The 18,603-nt window shown below is 37.5% G+C and overlaps 2 protein-coding genes across 8 annotated transcripts in view; one reads left to right on the top strand and one right to left on the bottom strand.

Annotated features, from left to right (window-relative positions):
* Positions 1–242: 242 nt before the first annotated feature.
* Positions 243–5,574, bottom strand: ANKRD49 (ankyrin repeat domain 49). 2 transcript variants are annotated; one of them, XM_015085236.3, is made up of 3 exons: positions 5,457–5,574; positions 2,180–2,534; positions 243–995 (listed from the first exon to the last, which is right to left on the bottom strand). In XM_015085236.3, the coding sequence occupies exons 2-3, from the start codon at positions 2,435–2,437 to the stop codon at positions 534–536; spliced, it is 720 nt and encodes a 239-aa protein (XP_014940722.1). In that variant the 5' UTR covers positions 2,438–2,534; positions 5,457–5,574; the 3' UTR covers positions 243–533. The 2 variants fall into 2 exon arrangements, with proteins under 2 accessions (XP_014940722.1, XP_014940731.1); XM_015085245.3 differs by lacking the exon at positions 5,457–5,574 and adding an exon at positions 4,746–4,973.
* A 16-nt stretch (positions 5,575–5,590) lies between these two features.
* Positions 5,591–18,603, top strand: part of MRE11 (MRE11 homolog, double strand break repair nuclease) — a 74,059-nt gene continuing 61,046 nt past the window's right edge. The window contains exons 1-6 of one of the 6 annotated variants that reach the window (XM_027040035.2): positions 5,662–5,755; positions 6,058–6,114; positions 6,482–6,605; positions 7,526–7,698; positions 8,241–8,373; positions 13,654–13,814. In XM_027040035.2, coding sequence (XP_026895836.2) covers positions 7,691–7,698; positions 8,241–8,373; positions 13,654–13,814 — 302 coding nt within the window. In that variant the 5' untranslated portion in view covers positions 5,662–5,755; positions 6,058–6,114; positions 6,482–6,605; positions 7,526–7,690. Of the gene's footprint in view, positions 5,756–5,777; positions 6,115–6,481; positions 6,606–7,525; positions 7,699–8,240; positions 8,374–13,653; positions 13,815–18,603 lie in introns of those variants that run through there. The other 5 variants (XM_015085265.3, XM_015085258.3, XM_015085291.3 and 2 more) reach the window with 5 other exon arrangements.

Below are 18,603 nucleotides of genomic sequence, written 5' to 3'. Positions count from 1 at the left end.
CCTGCTTTGTTTGTTTTTTTTTTTTAAACTTCTGACGATTCAAGTCACTGCTAAGTCAGTTCTTATGATTTAAAATGAAAGCAAATGGCTATGGTGATGTCGAGAAGACAGCTGACCTGCACCAGTATATTTAAGATTTTTAAATTCCGAGTTAGCTCACCTTATAAAAATACATGTCAATATACTAAATACTCAACAAAGATCCGGGGGGGGGGAGTATTTAAAAATACACTTCTCTTGGATCAGCACCAAAAATATCATTAGTTTTCTGTACAACCCGTTACAAGTTTTTAAGTAGAAGTTAAAATTATTTCTGATAAAAATTACAAACTCCACATAAATCAGTAAAGATACATCCAAACAACTTTCAAACACATTTTGACATCAACGGTAGGCATTTTCACTCGGAAGGGTGTTCGAATGTGTACCACTGAATGTCTGCAGTGAAACTTTTTGATGTCAATTCTGTATCATGGGGATATTTCATATCTCACACAAAGGAGGCACTGGTACTTGGAAAATTATTAGAACCGTTATGATTGAGGTGAAGAATTTGTGCAGCCTTCCACAATTTCAAAGAGGTAGTGATAGACGCTTGTCCTCCGGGCGATATCAAATGCGGTCTCTTCCAAGTTGTTTTTCAGGCCTGGTTTGATGTAGCGGTTCATCAGGAGGAGTTCTAGGGTATCTTTGCTGTCTCTGTTCCCGGCAGCAAGATGTAAGGGGGTCAAGAGGCCTTTTGTTTGGGCGTTAATATCTGCGTCATGCTGGAGTAAGAAAGAAGCTACTCTGGTATTATTCCACTTACAAGCACTGTGCAGGGGTGTCCAGCCATCCACAGTCACCGCGTGGACATCTGCCCCTTGTGCGATCAGCTCACGCACAACATCTAAGTGTCCACTGTAGGCTGCTCGATGAAGAGGGGTATACTCATCTTCATCTCTAGTGTTCACGTGAGTGGACTTTTCAGAAAGTAGTCTCCGCACCGTAGTAAGCTGAGGAGGAAAAGACATCTTAAAAAACCCAGAACAGTCAATGGAGAAAATTAAGCTATCTCGTGGTGTCAGGTTTGATGAAGTTCAACATAAACTTCCTTGTCAGCAGATGACTTTAAAATAAAAATGATTTAACATTTCTTTTGGGGACAACAGATTTTTAAGACTGAACAGTTAGTGTTAGCCAGGCTCTTGCGTCTAAGAATGTGATTCTCTGAATATCAAAACATACATTTACTCCTGGTCCAATTAAGGCTCATTGTGTAAAAGCTTTAGTCCTAGATGAATAATACAGGCTATTGGGTTTAATCCTTTATATTTCATTAGTTAAGAAAACATAATGATTGATTCTTCGACAGGATTACCACACCAATATACACAGTGCGTAAACTTTAAAAACTAAACTTCTTTATCAGAAGACAATGCTACAAGAAATCTAGAGATTAAAGAGCTCAAACTAAAACAACCTTAGAAATGTATTTTCAGGAAGCGATTTTCAGCTTGGTCTTTGGATCTCTGGTGGGATGCAGTGTGCTCTTGGGTTAAAAAGTTATCCAAAAATACAAGACCTTTTTGGTTAGTTTACTAACAGACATGGAGGAACTTAGTGAAATGTGGTAGAAGTGGATGAGTGGGAAGAATAGATTGGATAATACTGGGCAAATGAGTATTCCTGAAACTCATTTCTTAAACTGTAAAAGGGAATATTATTATCTTGCAGGGATATAGGAGGATTAAATAAAATAATGTAGTAAAAGCACATGGTATATTTAGTATTCAAAACATGTTAATTCCCATCCTCCCTTTTCTAAACCATAGTTGTCTCTAGGATGATCTTAATGACTTAATAGAAATGATTTAAAAATATAGGTGACTTCTTGCCATCTTTATAATTACCCCTTAAACTTCCAAATAATACTGAATAGGATGCTTTCTGGCTTACTGTGTACTTTCATGTACATTTCCTCATATGCTCCTCAAAATCCTATATAAAAGATACAGGTATTATGATGGCCACTTTTACAGGTAAGAAAATAGAGGTTCAGAAATGGTGGGATTTGCCAAAGTTACAAACCAAATAGAGGTTCAGGGATAGGTCTTCTGGCTCCAAATCCAATACTTTTCCTACTATATTATGATTTCCTCTTTAACTGTTTTTTGTTTTGGTTTTTTGGTTTTTTTACCCGATTTCTTTCAGCAGCCCAAAGAAGCAATTTGCTTGGATCTTTTTCCATTTTTTTTTCTTGCAATTGATACCACTCTTCAGTTTTTTCATCTTGCTCCTCATCTTCGTCAGAATTCCCTACCCAGAGACTTTGGGTACCAGTGGGAATAAGGTGTCCATGCGTTTCCAACAATTCAAGTTGGTTAAAGTGTTCAGAAAAGTCCAAGGAATTTTCTGTATCTGGTTTTCCATCATCATTTACTTTCCCTTTTTCCATTTTTACTGTTATTCTAAATACAAAGCATTTCAAATGCCAGCGTATAATTAATCTTTCTAGTGATGAATTATGTCTGCTTTATTTTATCCATCAAGATCTGGAAACACAAACATAAAAATTATTAGAAAAACAGTAACTGAGTGTTTATCAATAGCATAGATAAGTTTTGCAAACACATACAATAAACCCTGTCTGAACTTTTTGGATTTACTGGTACTTTACATTCTCTAAATGCTGGAAATGAGATTTCAGTTATCTGTATCTTCAATGGTCTAAAACTTCTTATTTTTTAAGTCCATGGTTATATTTTTCTGAATCTATTGGTTTAGATACTATTGTACTATACTGAGTGATAAATGCTTCAAGCTTCTAAATTATAATTTAAAAGAAAGGCATGTTCATGATTTTTATAGACTAGACAAATGATGCAAAGCAGAAACAAAAACTTTTAATTTCTAATAAACTACTTCAAAGACTTAGGCATTCTTAAAGATGGAATAGCCTCAAGGGCATCTGTTCAAATCTCTCGTCAATGCAGGTATCTTTATTGTAACGTCTATAATAATTATCCTGTTTCTACTTTGGTAATTTCAGGCTTGGGAAAATTCACTGCTTTAAAAAGGAGTCCCATTCATTGATAGACAACTATAGTTCTCAGTTGGCTTCTTGTTTTGAACTGAATTTTGGCTGTCACTCACTCCATTCAACAAATATGAATAGAATGCCTGGTATGTGCCAGTCTCTGGATATTGGGATTCAACAATGAACAAGACCCATGTCTTAACCTCATGAAGCTTATTGTCTAGTGGGGATGATCAGTAAGAACAGCACGATCTGTGCTATAACAGGACCTTGTCCAAATACAATGAGTATACAAGAGGGTTATAATTAACCCAGTCCTACAGGATTAGAGAAGGCTTCTTGAAGGAAGTAACATTTATTCAGCTAGCCTGCCATATTAACTTATAAACCAGTATCAGCTTAAAGAGTTACACAGCTTATTAAATCTTAGCCAATTTTTAAAAATGTGACTAACTAATAAATATCTTAAAAATACCATGTCTCTGCCTCCCAATTATATTTGCTGAAATCAGCCTATCAAGGCTCTTCTCAGATGTTATCTCTTTCATTAAGTCTTTCCTGAACCTCGAAATGAGATCTCTCTCTGGTAGCTTTTTCTGTGCTACATATTGCCTTGTTTCAGCACTAATCTGTTCTTGTTTTAGTCCCTCAGAAGTTAATAAGCTTAAGGATAGGGTCTGTATTTAACTTATCTCTATGCCCTACTTATACAGAGGGCATTAAGAAATATTTGTAGAATTAAATTTAATTAAAGCCCTATCACTTGATTTTGTGTGGAATGCAGAAGGGATTGAGAGAAGTTCCTGAGTTAGTCATACCCTTAAGATACTAATTTCTTTCTAATTTCACCAGTTAAATAGTATTCAATCCTTATGTGGCATTAGATTTTATTACTAGAGCCAAGAGTACTAAATTCAAGTTTCAATCTATTACTCATAACTAATAACTTCTCTTGTCCTGTTACTTCATTGTAAAATGTAATGACTGTACTAAAGGATTTCCAAGTCCTGCCCAGCTTTTCAGTCTATTGGGAGGCCCCATCAGAACTGCTTTGTGTTTTGCAAGTTCTCTTGGAATTTTCACTTTTTATTATTGACCTATTGTTGATACACAATGCTATATTAGCTTCAGGTGTACGACACAGTGATTCGACAACTCTATACATTATTCAATGCTCACCACAGTATCCTTTATTACTGACTATATTCACTTATTGATTATACTCCTCACTATATTCCTTGACTATATTCTCTATGCTGTACTTTTCATTTCTGACTTATTTTTTCTATAACTGGTAGTTTGTACCTCCCAAACCTTTCACCTATTTTGTCTATCTCCCTTCCCCTCTCCCCTCTGGTAACCACCAGTTTGTTCTGTATTTATGAACTTTGTATTTAGGAACTCCCATCGGAGTCCTCATCTTTTTCTTTCCTCTCAAACTATTCTTTGAACCTTGCAACACAAAAATGACCATACATCAATTCATTAAACACTTAATAGATACCGAGAAATAATATAAAGTTCATTTAATTGTAGCAAATATAGAAACAATAAAGTACATATTTTATCCTCCCCTTTCCTTTCTATAAAAACTCCCTCTCCCCTTTTTAAAGTAAATTCTGAATTTACTGCTTCAGACAGAATAAGTTGCGTGTAAAATGTATTTTTAAATTTTAGGTAGATTAAGAGTCAAACCTAGAGTCAAAAAATCGATTAAGATTCTTACTTGACGACATTCCACCAGGAAGAAACATACCCCATGTTTCTTAAAAGAACACATTTCGACAGAGATCTAAACCATGTCAACTCCTTACAAAAAACTCAGTGACAGATGGTATCATAAACCCCATTTTACAGGTGAAGGCGCTGAGTTTCGGGTAGATTAAAACAACCTGCCCTAGACTAAGGACCCTTTAATGGCACTGAAAGGTCAGATTTTCTAATTCAAAAGTTTCACTTTATATATATATATATATATATATATATATATATATGTATCTATATATATATATATGTATATATATATATATATATACGTATATATATATATATATACACACACACACACACACACACACACTATATTTTACTGCTACGAGCACAAAGTAGTACAGATGTGAACCCAGGGTCCAGAGGCGAAAATAAAGGATGCGGGGAATAAATACAAGGGCCAGAATGCTCTAACTCTGGGGAGTGGGAGTGAGGGAGAAGCCCTCTGGCACCGATTGGTCATTTCACAGGCCCGGAGTCGCGCCTGCGGCCTTCCAAACAGCCAAGAGTGGAGAAGCCGCTCCAGCCCTATCCGGGACCCACGACGCAGCCCGCTCAGCAGGGCTCAGCAGGGGTCGACAGGTGACCCGCCCCTAAGGGCCCACTAGTTTTTAGGTGGCGCGAGGGGACCAAGGAGCGCGGGCCGGGACAAGCAAGAGCTACCCACCTTAAAGAAGGGAAAATCGCCGCCGCGAACCTCGCTTCCGGGGTCGTCCCTCAGCTTCTCCGGATTGGCTCTCGCATGAGGGCGGGGCCTCGCCGCTACTTTCCCGGCTCCTCACGGCATTTGGTAGCCAATGAGAGCCGGAGAAGACCTGAGTGCTACGTCATCAGTGAGGTATCGCGAGAGAAAGAGCTGCTTTTTCTCTCCCGCCTAATTCAGGTACGTGGCCCCGCGGGTTCTGAGACCGACGCTCGTGGGTTGCTGTTGCCTTTCTCTTCGGGAAGCTCGCTCCTTCTTCCCGGGTAAAAGACACCCTGGGGGCCCGTTGAGGCTTTGGGAGAGGGAGGGTGTGGGATAATTTGGGAAACGTACTGCCTATTTTTGTGGGATCCGGGGAGGAAGCCCTGAGTGGATTGACTCTGGAAAAGAATGGGACGGGTCGGCTAAGTCCTGGAAGGTTCTGGTTCTGGTTTCAGAGTCCGGTGGTGTGTGTGTGTTGAGGCTTGGGATCTCGACCGAACCAGGAGGCCGGACGTGGGAGGGGTGGTTTCACGGTGGCATACACTCTTGCCCGAATATTTTGGCCATTTCACTTGCTTTGCAGGCGCCGGGCGTTTTTCTGCGGAGCACGTGTTTCTTTTTATTTACAGTCGTTTTAAAGGTGGGCCCTTCTCTTTTCATAAATTAGACCTTTTCTTTAAACAGCCTTGTGTTTCAGCAGAAAGTATGGGGTCACCTCCATGCTCCAGGGTAGGCTGCACATGTAGTTTAAACATTTCTGCACACCCAGAATTGTTTGTGTGCTAAAAACCAAAACTGCTGTATGTGACCCTTTTTGCCCATTCATTTGATGGACATTAGTTTCCCATAATCATAATGGTGCAATTAGAATGGCACTGGGGATGTGCCATTTTCTATTGTTCTTAAGTAAAAATGTAGTAGGTCCTTAGATGAAAATGAGATTCCAAAAATTGGTAGTCTGTTTTTAAAAGAATGTGCGTTTTATAATAATGTAATTTTGCTTTTAGTATTGGGATTTGAAATCGAGTGAGTTCTCTGACTTATTTGAGCACACGACCCAGGAGTACTTGGAGAAAAAACTGGTTCCAGAGGACCTAGACTGACGGTAGATATGAGTCCTGCAGATGCCCTGTAAGCACTTGTCTTCTGGAATCTTTTTTGTTGCTTTGGATTTCTAAAGCCCATCAACTATGATCGCCGTAAAAGAAAACTTATTTAATAAATTGGCAGTAAATAAAGAGCTTGCCTATGAACAGAAATGTTAGCGATCAAAAAACATTTAGAATGTTAAAAAAAAATTACTATTGTATGTTTACTAACTTAAAGATAATATTCACCTATAGGTTGAAGCCTTGCAGTAATTTGGTGTATTACTTTAGTATATAAGTTTATATCCTTAGGTTTTGTCTTAAAATAGTGAAGCTATAAATATGTTTGAGCTTTTGTGAGGAAGTCTTAACTAGTCAGTGCAAGCCTATTTAAACAGTAAATTGCTCTAGCATTGAATCAATTGGAAATGAATCTGAGTAAAATGAAAATCAATAAAAGAATCAGAAGTTACGTGGGAAAACCATTAGATTTGGTGTCTAACTTCAGTTCCTTGGTTAATGCTGTGTGACCTTGGGCAAATTAGCAGTTCTCTGAACCTTGCCTCAATTTCCTTATCTTATATATATAATTGGAACAAAATTGCCTTTCTCAGATTAATTTAAATGTTTAAATGAGAGAATTCATTTGAAAATACTTCATAAAACGCTATGTATTTTGTAACATAAATTGCTAGGGTAATGTGATCTTGAAAATATTCTGATCAGCCTGTGTGTGTGGCAATTAAAACTGTGTGCGTATATATCATCTTTGAAGTTTCTGAAGAGAAACCTTTTTCTGGAAAAATCTCATATATAAAGATTTCAATTTTGGAGATATACGTGAAAGTTTTTTTAAGTTCCTTGTGGTTTAATGAAAATAGCCTGAGTGGTTAAATCCTGTTTCTTCCACTTAGTTGTGCAATAAATCACTTAATTTCTCTGTTTTGTGTTCTCATTTTTCAGAGACAGTAAATACCTACCTCTTTACCTGTGGAAGTTGAGATGAGACCATAAATCCCTAAGTACTTTTTTAAAAAGAGTTAAAAGTTACATTAAATTTAGGAAAGCCGTAATAACTACTACGTTGCTGCTTCACATGAAAGTACCTTTGAATACCACCAAATTCAAATGGACTTGTAAATAATTCTGTTTTGTTACTTGGCCAAACTTGTTAATGCAACACTAACTTTGTATAGAGAGTAGAATCAAGCAAGTGTCTTCTGGGACTGCAATGTAAGCTTATTAGTTGATGAGGATAAAAGAAGGGCTTTTTAAATGAACCAGTCAAGTATGATTTTCCTGGATGAGTACAAAATAGATAAACAGCGGGTTTAGATATGGGGTCAAATCCTCTTGGTTTTTTTTTGCTCTGGAATAGAATTCAAAAACAACCAGGCTCCCAGGTCCAAGGTAAAAAGGAGTATATAAAACTGGTTGTAACAAGGTTATACTGTTTTGAAGGAGTCACAGAACCTTTTTAAAATTCATATGTTCTGTTTTGAATTAGTGGTAGGCAAGCTATGTAATGTTAAAGATCTATTGGATGCTTTACATTTTCAGACCTATTTTGAGGCTAGAAAAGCGATTTTACTACATAACTGTTCTTATTTCACAAATTTAGGTTTTAATTGGTTTGAGCATACTCTTATTGTATTGAAATGTTTCTTTTTTAATACAGTGACGATGAAAATACATTTAAAATCTTAGTTGCAACAGATATTCATCTGGGATTTATGGAGAAAGATGCAGTCAGAGGAAATGACACATTTGTAACATTTGATGAGATTTTAAGACTTGCCCAGGAAAATGAAGTGAGTTGGGTTTACATTTCTCAGTTTCTGCTATGTTCTTTTAGTCAATAGGCTCATTGCTTTCTTAAAGTTGGAGGTTGGTTTTACAGGCTCATGTGCCTACGTTGCCTGCTTAAATGTCAATATACGAAAAGCCTAAAGCAGATTTTGAGTGCCTTGTCACCTTAATTCAGGTAGGAGCTACTTTTGTCAGAGGTTTGTAAAAGTTTACAAATATTTATGGGGTGTTTACAGAGTGCTGGATCCTGTGGCAGTTTCTATTTGAAATGGAAAGATGACATAGTTTCTGCTTTCTAAGAACATAAAGCATAACAGGATGTAAGATTTAGACAAATGTCCATAATGCTCAGATGCAAGGTCTTAATGTGGTAAGAACCGTAAGAAAATTATCAGCAGCCTTTCCTGGGAGTTTAGACATAGAAAAGATCACATAGAGGATAGCAAGATCAGTTTAATGAACGAGATGGCATTTAACTTGGGCTTTGAAGGGTGGGTAGGTTTTTGATGGGTGAAGAGCATAGAGAATGTACATTTCACAGGAAGCAGGAAGAAGGGCACAGAGGTGAGACAATATGAGAGGTACGTTAAGGGTACAGCAAGTCAGTTTGGCTCATTTGTAGGCCATTAGAAAATATGCTCAAAGACTAAGACATGATTTGAGCTGCATCAAAAGAGGGCTTCAAATGCCAGATTGAGGAGTTTGTGCCCAATTCATCGGAAAATCTTTGGGCAACGGTATAGCATGAATTGAAGACCGGTTTGAGGCTTTTTTAAAGTAGTGGCATGGGATGGAAAAAAGGAAGTGAATGCCAGAGGTATTTCAAAGATTGGATTTGAATACTTCGGGGGTGGGGTTGTGGGAAAGGGAAGGGACAGTGACTGGAGCATGTTAAGTTTGCGCAAATGGTGGTACCAGTAATAGAAATAGGCTCTAAATAAGGATGAGGTACTTCTTTATGTGGGAAGATAATGAATTCTGATTTAGATCATTTGAGTTGGGAGATTCCAATAAGACATTCAGGTCAGTATTCCAGTAGACAGTTGAGATGTCCTGCTGGACATTTCGGAAGAGAGCTGGGGAGTAAACATAAATGCTTATGATTTACAAATTAGTATCTCTAACCTTGACTTTTCCTCAGTGTTCAGTTTATCTGCAAGTCTTTTGGTTCTTCCTCCTGAATGTATATGGAAACTGTTGTTTTGTGCCTATATATTTAGCCCCAAACTTGTATCATATTTTGCTGCAGTAGCTCCCCATGGGTCTTTCTGTTTGCATTCTTTTTCCCTACATCTGTTCAGCATAGCAGCCAAAATGAACTTCCTGGATATCTCCAAACACTCTTATCAATTATTCTGTTTATTTTTTTCATCACACCATCTGAAATAATATATTGAATTGTTTACTTGTTGACTATTGACCTTCCTCCACTAGAAGGTAAACTCCATGAGAGGGGAAAATCTTTTCTGCTTATTCATGCTGTATCTTAATATCTAGAAAGGATCCAGCAAGCAGTAGGTAGCTTTTAATAAATTTGTTAACGAGGGGCAGCTCAGTTGGTTAAGCATCCGACTTCGGCTCAGGTCATGATCTCACGGTTTGTGAGTTCAAGCCCCACGTCAGGCTCTGCTGACAGCTCAGACCCCGGAGCCTGCTTCGGATTCTGTGTCTCCCTCTGTCTCTTTCCCTCCCCCACTCATGCTCTCCCCGTCTCTCTCTCAAAAATAAACATAAAATTAAAAAAATAATAATAAATTTGTTAATGAATGAAAGAATGTCTAGTAATAGCTCCTTTTTTTTTTTTTTTTTTTTTACTTTTTTTAACGTTTATTTATTTCTAAGACAGAGAGAGAGAGATCATGAGCAGGGGAGGGTCAGAGAGAGAGGGAGACACAGAACCTGAAACAGGCTCCGGGCTCTGAGCTGTCAGCACAGAGCCTGATGCGGGGCTCGAACTCACGGACCGCAAGATCATGACCTGAGCCGAAGTCTGATGCTTAACTGACTGAGCCACCCAGGTGCCCCAGTAATATCTCCTTTTAAGATGACTTCCTCTTTCCCTGAGGTCAGGGAAACTTATAGCCAAAGAATGTCTGTTTCCTGCCAGAAAAGCTTGTGTTTTTTCTTTTAGTACTAAAATACTTCTTTTCCTGGGCGTAAGCTTCTTTCTTCTACTTTGTCTTTTGCTTCCCTTCTATTTTCTCAGTTCCCTTCCTGCATCCCTTAAGTTTAACACTCCCCTCCTGCAGCCCCATGCTAGTATTTTATTTACTTTTTCCCTTAGTTTGTATTTAACAAAATATTTATTATTGAAATCTAAATTTTCCTAACTTTAAGTGCCCTACTTTGTGTGTCTGTGCCATCAAATTTGCCTTATTTCTACTCCTTAATTCCTTGGAGCCTTTTTTTTTTTTTTTTAAACTTCTAATAGTATCAGTCTCAGAAATATTGCAAGCATAATACAAAGAATTGCTTAACCTTTCACCCAGATTTTCCTACATCTTACCCCATTTGCTTTATTCTGTCTCTTTACACACACACACACACGCACACGCTTTTTTTCTGAACCATTTGAGAGTCCTTGCATATGTAACCACAGTGCCCTTATCAAAACCAGGAAATTAATACCGATTCGATACTGTTAGATAACTTTAAGTTGTTGCTGATTGTCTCAGTAATGTCTGTTACAGCAATCTGGGGGCAGGGTGGCAGAGTCCAGGTCCTACCCAGGGTTACATTTTGCATTTAGTTGTCATGTCTCCTTAGTTTCTTGTAATCTGGTACATTTCGTCAGTCAGCCTTTGTCTTTCATGACCCAGACATTTTTGAAAAGTATAGGCTGTTTACTTTGTAGAATATTCCTCAGTTGGATTCGTCTGATATTGCCTCATGACTGGATTCACTTTGTGGCAGGAAGACCGTAGAAGCAAGGTGTGTCCTTTTTCAGTGTTGCCTGGAGTCACCAACTTTTAAAAATATTAAAAAAATTTTTTTTTATTTGTGGTAAAATACACCTAACAAAATTTACCATCTTCAGTGTCTTTAAGTGTAGACTTTAACAGCATTAGGCACATTGACATTGTTGTGTAACCAATCTCCAGAACTCTTCCTCTTGGAAAGGTGAAACTGTACCATTTAAACAACCACTCCACCTCCTGCCTGAAAGGTTTTCTGTGTTCCTTTTGTTTTTCTCTATGCTGTTGATTGTGATGATTTTCTTCCTTTATTCAACTCGTGTTCATTTTTGAAGACCTAGCTTAAGTCCCACATTTTTATTGAAGCTCCTCTGACTACTCTAAGATGGAAAACTTTTTCCTTCTTTCCTTTTAGATTCTTTGGCCGGGCTAATAATTAAATTGACCTAAGACACATTAACAGGAGAAAACCAAGTTTTGTATGTATAGGAGTCTCATAAAAATACAAGACTCCCCAGCAGTCAGGTAATCGAGCCTTATATACCATCCTGAGCTAAAGAGAAAGGAGGTAGAGGTCTGGGGTTTCAAGGGAGGGAGATGATTCATGGGAAGATGGGAAGAGCAAATGTTGGTCATGCCACGTAGAGAAGTCTTGTGTGTGGGTGCCTGGGTGGCCCAGTCCGTTGAGCATCTGGCTCTGGATTTTGGCCCAGGTCATGATCTCACAGTGACGTCCAGCCCCACGCGTCAGGCTCTGCACTGAGCATGGAGCCTGCTTAAGATTCTCTCTCTGTCCCTCGGCCCCTCCCCACCTCTCAGGCTCTCTCTCTCTAAAATTAAAAAAAAGAGAGAGAGAGAAGTCTTTCTGATATAAAAAGTTCTCTGTGATAATAGCTCTCTTCCTGGTATAGGCCCTCAGTCAGTTCTTTGAGGTAGTTAGGGGAAGTTTAAAAAAAGCTATTCCTGAGTCTACTAAGTCTTAATTGCCTTTAGCTCCAGTCCATGTGCCAAAGCGACACTTTAGGGAGTGGTGTATTCTCCCCGTCACTACTGTAGCCTAAGTGATCTGGGTTCTTTTGTATAATTAAGAACTTAATCAAGTTTCTTTAGGTAGATTATATACTTCTTGAAAGCATGCGTGTTGGGCTTTTTTCTGTATAATTTCTTTATTCTCTTGTTTCTAGAATGCTCTTCCTTAAAGTCTCATTTATTCTTAATAGGGTAACCTAAATGTTACCATGTTGGCACTTTTTAAAAAATTTTTTTTAATGTTTTTTTACTTTTGAGAGAGAGAGAGAGACAGAAGCATGAGCAGGGGAAGGGCAGAGAGACACAGAATCTGAAGTGGGCTCCAGGCTCTGAGCTGTCAGCACAGAGCCCGATGTGGGGCTCGAACTCACAGACCATGAGATCGTGACCTGAGCTGAAGTCGGACACTTAACTGACTGAACCACCTAGGGACCCCTTGGCACATTTCCTTCTGCACGCATTGTCCTCAGATGACTTCTTCCCTTCAGTTAGAATTAACTGTAGTGTCATTTGCTGCTCTTGGTTTGTTTACATACTCCTTCTAGTGCATGTCTGAGTCTGACTTACGTTCAGATGCGTAGCCGTTTGTCTCTTCCACTAGATTCTGAACATACTTAGGAAAGGAATTGTATTTTATTCGTCATTGTATCCTCAGGGCCCAGTACAGGGAATTGTACATTGTCAGTCCTGGACATCATCTGTTCTGTAGATTGCAGTTTCCTTAGGTGGCAGTGCCTGTGTGAGCCCTAAATAATTGTTGAATGAATTGAATGAGTAATCTAAATTGAATTGGCTATCTTGTCCGTAGGTTCCATTAAAGTTCTAAATTTATGTTTAATTTGAATAACAAAAGATAGTGATTACTCTGGGTAGCATGAGTTAGAGGTTTGGTGTAATAATTTGAAGATGGCTTTTTTTTTTTTTAATGTTTATTTACTTTGATAGAGCCCATGTGCTGTGGGGGGGTGGGGGGTGGGGAGGGGCAGAGAGGGAGAGTAAGAATCCCAAGCAGGTTCCATGCTGTCAGTGCAGAGCTCCACGTGGAGTTCAGTCTCAGAAAACTGTGAGATCATGACCTGAGCCAAGATCAAGAGTTGGATGACCAACTGAGCTACCCAGGCACCCCAAAGATGGTTTTTTTGAAGGTGGCCTAGGAACCTAAGTTGGAGTCAAAGTAATGAACAGACTGCAAGCTCTTTAAATAAATAAAATATAAAATTTTGAATCTCCATACACATCAGTATCTTTTATGAGATTTTTTTGTACTTCTTTAATCTATAGTTTTAACATTTTCTCCTATAAAACATACTAATTTTCACACTGTTTTCTGTTGATTAGGTGGATTTTATTTTGTTAGGTGGTGATCTTTTTCATGAAAATAAGCCCTCAAGAAAAACATTACATACCTGCCTCGAGTTATTGAGAAAATATTGCATGGGTGATCGTCCTGTACAGTTTGAAATTCTCAGTGATCAGTCAGTCAACTTTGGTTTTAGTAAGTAAGTATATTTAAATGCTTAAGTGAATGTTTTCTTCTGTGTAATATTTTCTGTGAAAGACAAACACATTAACAATTAGCTATTTGACCTTCACTATGAGCTATTTTCATGGTATGTGTAATTCTTTGAATTTCTTTATGTCATTGTGTTAATTTGTATTTCCCTAATTAATAGTGGGACTGAGAATTTTCTTAAATTTCTGTTGTACATTTTGGTATCCTGCTCTGTGCATACCCTTTGCCCATTTTAAAAATAGGGATTTTTGTCTTTTCCATTGAATTTGCAGCAGTTATTCATATATTCTAGAGGCTAAGCCTTTGTTAAGCATGAATTTTTTTCTATCCAATCCGTGGATTGTCGTTTGACTTTTTTTATGGAGACTTTTGTTGACAAATACAGTACTTAATTTTGATGTAGTATCATTCTTTTTCCTTAATATTCATACTTTGGGGACTGACTGATGATAGTCACCTAGAACCCCGTGTTGTAAAGATAGTCTCGTGGTTTTTCTTAAGCATTGCACAGGATACCGTACTACATGTGGTTGAAATGTTCTCTCAGTTTCCTCACACTGTGCCACCTTTTCCGTCTTTTCTTACCTTTCATTTCCATAGTACTTCTGAAGTATACTGGTCAGTCATTTTGTAGATTGTCCTTCAATTTGGGTTTTTCTTGTGATTAGACCAGGATTAAGGGTTTTCAGGAAAGTATTCCACAGAGGTGAAGTGCTCTCTCATAGCATATCTGGAGTACATGCTATCAAGTTGGCTAATTACTGATGAGGATAACCTTAATCTCTTGCCTGCCAGGTTTCTCTGCTGTCAAGTTAGGATTTTTCCCTTTTCATCCACTCTTCATTAGAAGTGAGTTGCTAAGTCTAGCCCGCACTCAGAGGGATTTAAGTGTCATTTCCGGTAGAGAGGAAAGAGTATCAAAGGAGATGGGCATATTAAAACTACTGTAGTCATTAGTAAGTATTTTGGGGGAGATATTTGAGGCTGTGTACCTATTTATTCTGTGTTGCCTTAAAGTTTGTCCACTAATTTTAACATTCGTCAGTGGCTCTTGCCTATAGCAATTTTAACCGTGGTGTTCTAATGCTGATTTTCCATTTCCCACATTTTTCTGCATTTATTAATTAAAATTCTTCTGTAAGGAAGATTTGTCCCTTGTCCCCCACTTGTTAATTTATTGACTCAGCTATCAGAAGGAACTTCTTCAATTGTCTATATCAATATGAACTCATTTTTTCCCTTTGTGTTGTAATTTAATGCAATTGTAATCTGTTTTGTTGCTCAGATGATTTGTACGAAGGTTAGCCATTGGGTACTTTTTCAGATTGGCTCCTCTCTCCTTTTGACTTACCCTCATTTTCCCCTCCATTTCCTATTTTTTGGCATTAGAAGATGCTCCAGATGAATTATTTTCCCTTCCCTAGCTTTAGACTCATCCATTTCTTCAAGGAGTCCTGGTTCCTTTGGAAAAGGTATTTGAAAGCCCAAACCTAGATGCTAGGCTTGCACATTGCTGTCACCTTGTCACTGCTTCTAGGGTCTCTCAGTGCCCAGAGCTAAGAAACAGATGCATGTATACTAATCTATTAAAATGGACCTATCTGGGTTTGTTTTTTATCTATTTGTATTTTTTCTATTTTATCTATCTGTATTTTTTCTTTCTCTTTTTATCATGTTTGTTTATTTTGAGAGAGTGTGTGTGTGCAAGCAAGTGGGGGAGGGGCAGAGAGAGAGGGAAACAGAATCTGAAGAAGGCTCCAGGCTCTGAGTTATCAGCACGGAACCCGACAGGGGGCTTGAACTTATGAGTCTGAAATCATGACCTGAGCCGAAGTTGGACGCTCAACCGACTGAGCCACCTGGGCACCCCTAACTATCTATAATTTTTTCAAATGAGTTCATGTTGGGAGGTAAATTTTTAGAGATTTTTGTATGTGAGAAAATGGCTGTATTTAACTTTGCTCTGGGTTGATAGTTTGGCAGAGTGTAGAATTGGATTTTAAAAGTACCTATGGTTTTTAACAACATATGTCGTTGTTTTTAAGAAATCTGTTCAGTATCTTTACCTGTCTCCTATTCAGATCCAGAACGTTAGCGTTTTCTTCTTTCTCTCATCTTATTTTTAAACTGCTCCCCTCACCTTTGCAGACCTGTTTACCTGTTTCTTTGCTCACTGTTGTTGCTTCTTGCATTTCATTTTTTCCCTATGGATTCCATTTTCTTCTTTCTAAAGTACTGTTTTCAGTAGTTTTTTCATTGAGTGTCAGTGAGTAGTAAACTCTTATTTTTTGGTTGCTGTTGAGAAGTCTTCTATCACTGTAGTTGCTGGAAAAACAGTGTAATATAGTGATTAAAAGCATGGATTCTGGTACCAGACCATGTGAATTCATGTCTTGGCTCTACTTTACCTTACTTTTATATAGTGATGATCTTACAGAGTTGTTGTGAGGAGTAGTGGAGTTAATAAGAAAATTGCTTAGAATAGCAACTGGCAGAAAGAAAATTCTCAGGTAACTATTAAATTTTCTCATTGTCCTTAGCATTTCACAGTCTTACTAGGACATATTTAGTTGTGGATTTAGTTCTAATTGTTCTGCTTGGGTATCCTCATGCATTTCAATCTAAGAATTATTTTTTTCAGTAATTTTAGGAAGTTCTTAACCATTACGTTTTCAAACATTGTTGCCTATTCTTTCTGAATATTATTTATATCTCTTACTGTTTTTGTTATATTGCCCATTACTTTATCTCTTTGTGCTGCATTCTGAATAATTTCCCCTTCTAGTTTACTAGTTCACATAGAAAAATAGACAAAAGAAAAGGTAGGAAAAGTCTGAAGGCAAAAACCGCTAAATAATGACTAGCCCTATTACATGTTAAAGTATATTAAGCCACATTAACAAAATGAGGGATGAAAATTATATGATCATCTGAATAGATGCAGAAAAAGCATTTGACAAAATTTAGCATCCTTTCATGATTAAAAACTCCCCCAACAAAGTGGGCATAGAGGGAACATACCTCAATGTAATAAAAGCCGTGTATGACCCAACCCACAGCTAACATCATACCCAGTGGTAAAAAGCTGAAAACTTTTCTTGTAAGATTCGGAATAAGGCAAAGATTCCCACTCTCACCATTCCTATTCAACATCATATTAGAAGTCTTAGCTTGAGCAGCTGGGCAAGAAAAAAGAAATAAAAGATATCCAAATCAGAAAGAAGGAAGTGAAGTTGTCTCTAATTGCAGATGATAATGTTATATGTAGAAAATGTGAAAGACTCCCCCAAAAAACTATTAGAACTAATAAATGAATTCAATAAAGGCCCAGGATACAAAATCGGTAGACAGAAATCAATTGCATTTCTATATACTAACAATAAGCTATCAGAAAGAGAAACTAAGAAAAGAAGAATAGGAAAAGAAAAAGAGTAAAATACTTGGGAATAAATTTAATTAAGGAGGCAGAAGAGCTATACACTGAACTATAAGACATTGGTGAAGGAAACTGAAGACACAAAAAATGGAGAGATATTCTGTGCTGGTGGATAAGAAGAATGAACATTGTTAAGCTGTCCCTATTACCCAAAGTGATCTATAGATTCAGTGTAACCCCTATCAAAATTCTAATGGTTTTTTCCATAGAAATAGAAAAAACAATCCTAAAATTTGTATGGAACCACAAAAGACCTAAAATATCCAAAGCAGTCTTAAGAAAGAAAGACAAAGGTGGAGGCATCACCCTTGCTGATTTCAAACTATATTACAAAACTATAGTAATCAAAACAGTGTGGTTTGGGCATAAAAATAAGACATCTAGGTTAGTAGAACAGAATAGAGAGTACAGAAATAAACCCATGCATGTTTGGTCAATTAATTTATGACAAAGGAGCCAAGAATATACAATGGGGGAAAGAAGAGTCTCTTCAATAAATGGTATTGGGAAAACTGGACAGCCACATACAAAAGAATGAAGCTGTCCCCTTTATACCATACACAAAAATCAACTCAAAATGGATTAAAGACTTGAATGTGAGACCTGAAATTGTCTAACTCCTAGAAGAAAGCATGGGGAGTAAGCTCCTTGACATCATTCTTGGCGGTGATTTTTTTTTTTTTTTTTGGATTTGAAAACAAAAGGAAAAATAAACAAGTGAAACTATGTCAAATTAAAAAGCTTCTGCATAGTGAAGGCAACCATCAACAGAATGAAAAGGGAACCTGCGGGATGGGAGAAAATATTTCTAAGTCATACATCTGATGAGATGTTAACATCTAAAATATGTAAAGAACTTCTATAACTCAATAGCAAAAACAAAAACAAAAGAAGACCAAAAATCCAATCCAACTAAAAATAAGCAAAGAAACCAAAGACATTTTTCTGAAGACATACAAATGACCCAACAGGTATATGAAAAGGTGCTCGAAGTCAGTAGTCATCAGGGAAATGCAAATTAAAACCACAATGAGATATCACCTCACACATGGCTATCATCAAAAAATAAGAACAAAAAAATAAGAACAAATGTGGAGGAGGATGTGGAGAAAAGGGAACCCTTGTATACACTGCTGGTGGGAATATAAACTGACTTAGCCACTATAGAAAGCAGTATAGAGGAGCCTCAAAAAGTTAAAAAAAAATAGAACTACCATACGATTAAGCAATCCTTCTGGATATGCATCGAAACGAAATGAAGAACAGGCTCTCAAAGAGGTAATCTGCATTCCCGAGTTCGTTGTAGCGTTATTCACAACAGCCAAGATACAGAAACAAC

This window comes from Acinonyx jubatus, chromosome D1 (assembly GCF_027475565.1).
Source record: "Acinonyx jubatus isolate Ajub_Pintada_27869175 chromosome D1, VMU_Ajub_asm_v1.0, whole genome shotgun sequence".
NCBI lineage: Eukaryota > Metazoa > Chordata > Mammalia > Carnivora > Felidae > Acinonyx > Acinonyx jubatus.
Note: the sequence above shows the minus strand (reverse complement) of the source record. Positions and strands in the feature narration are given on the sequence as shown.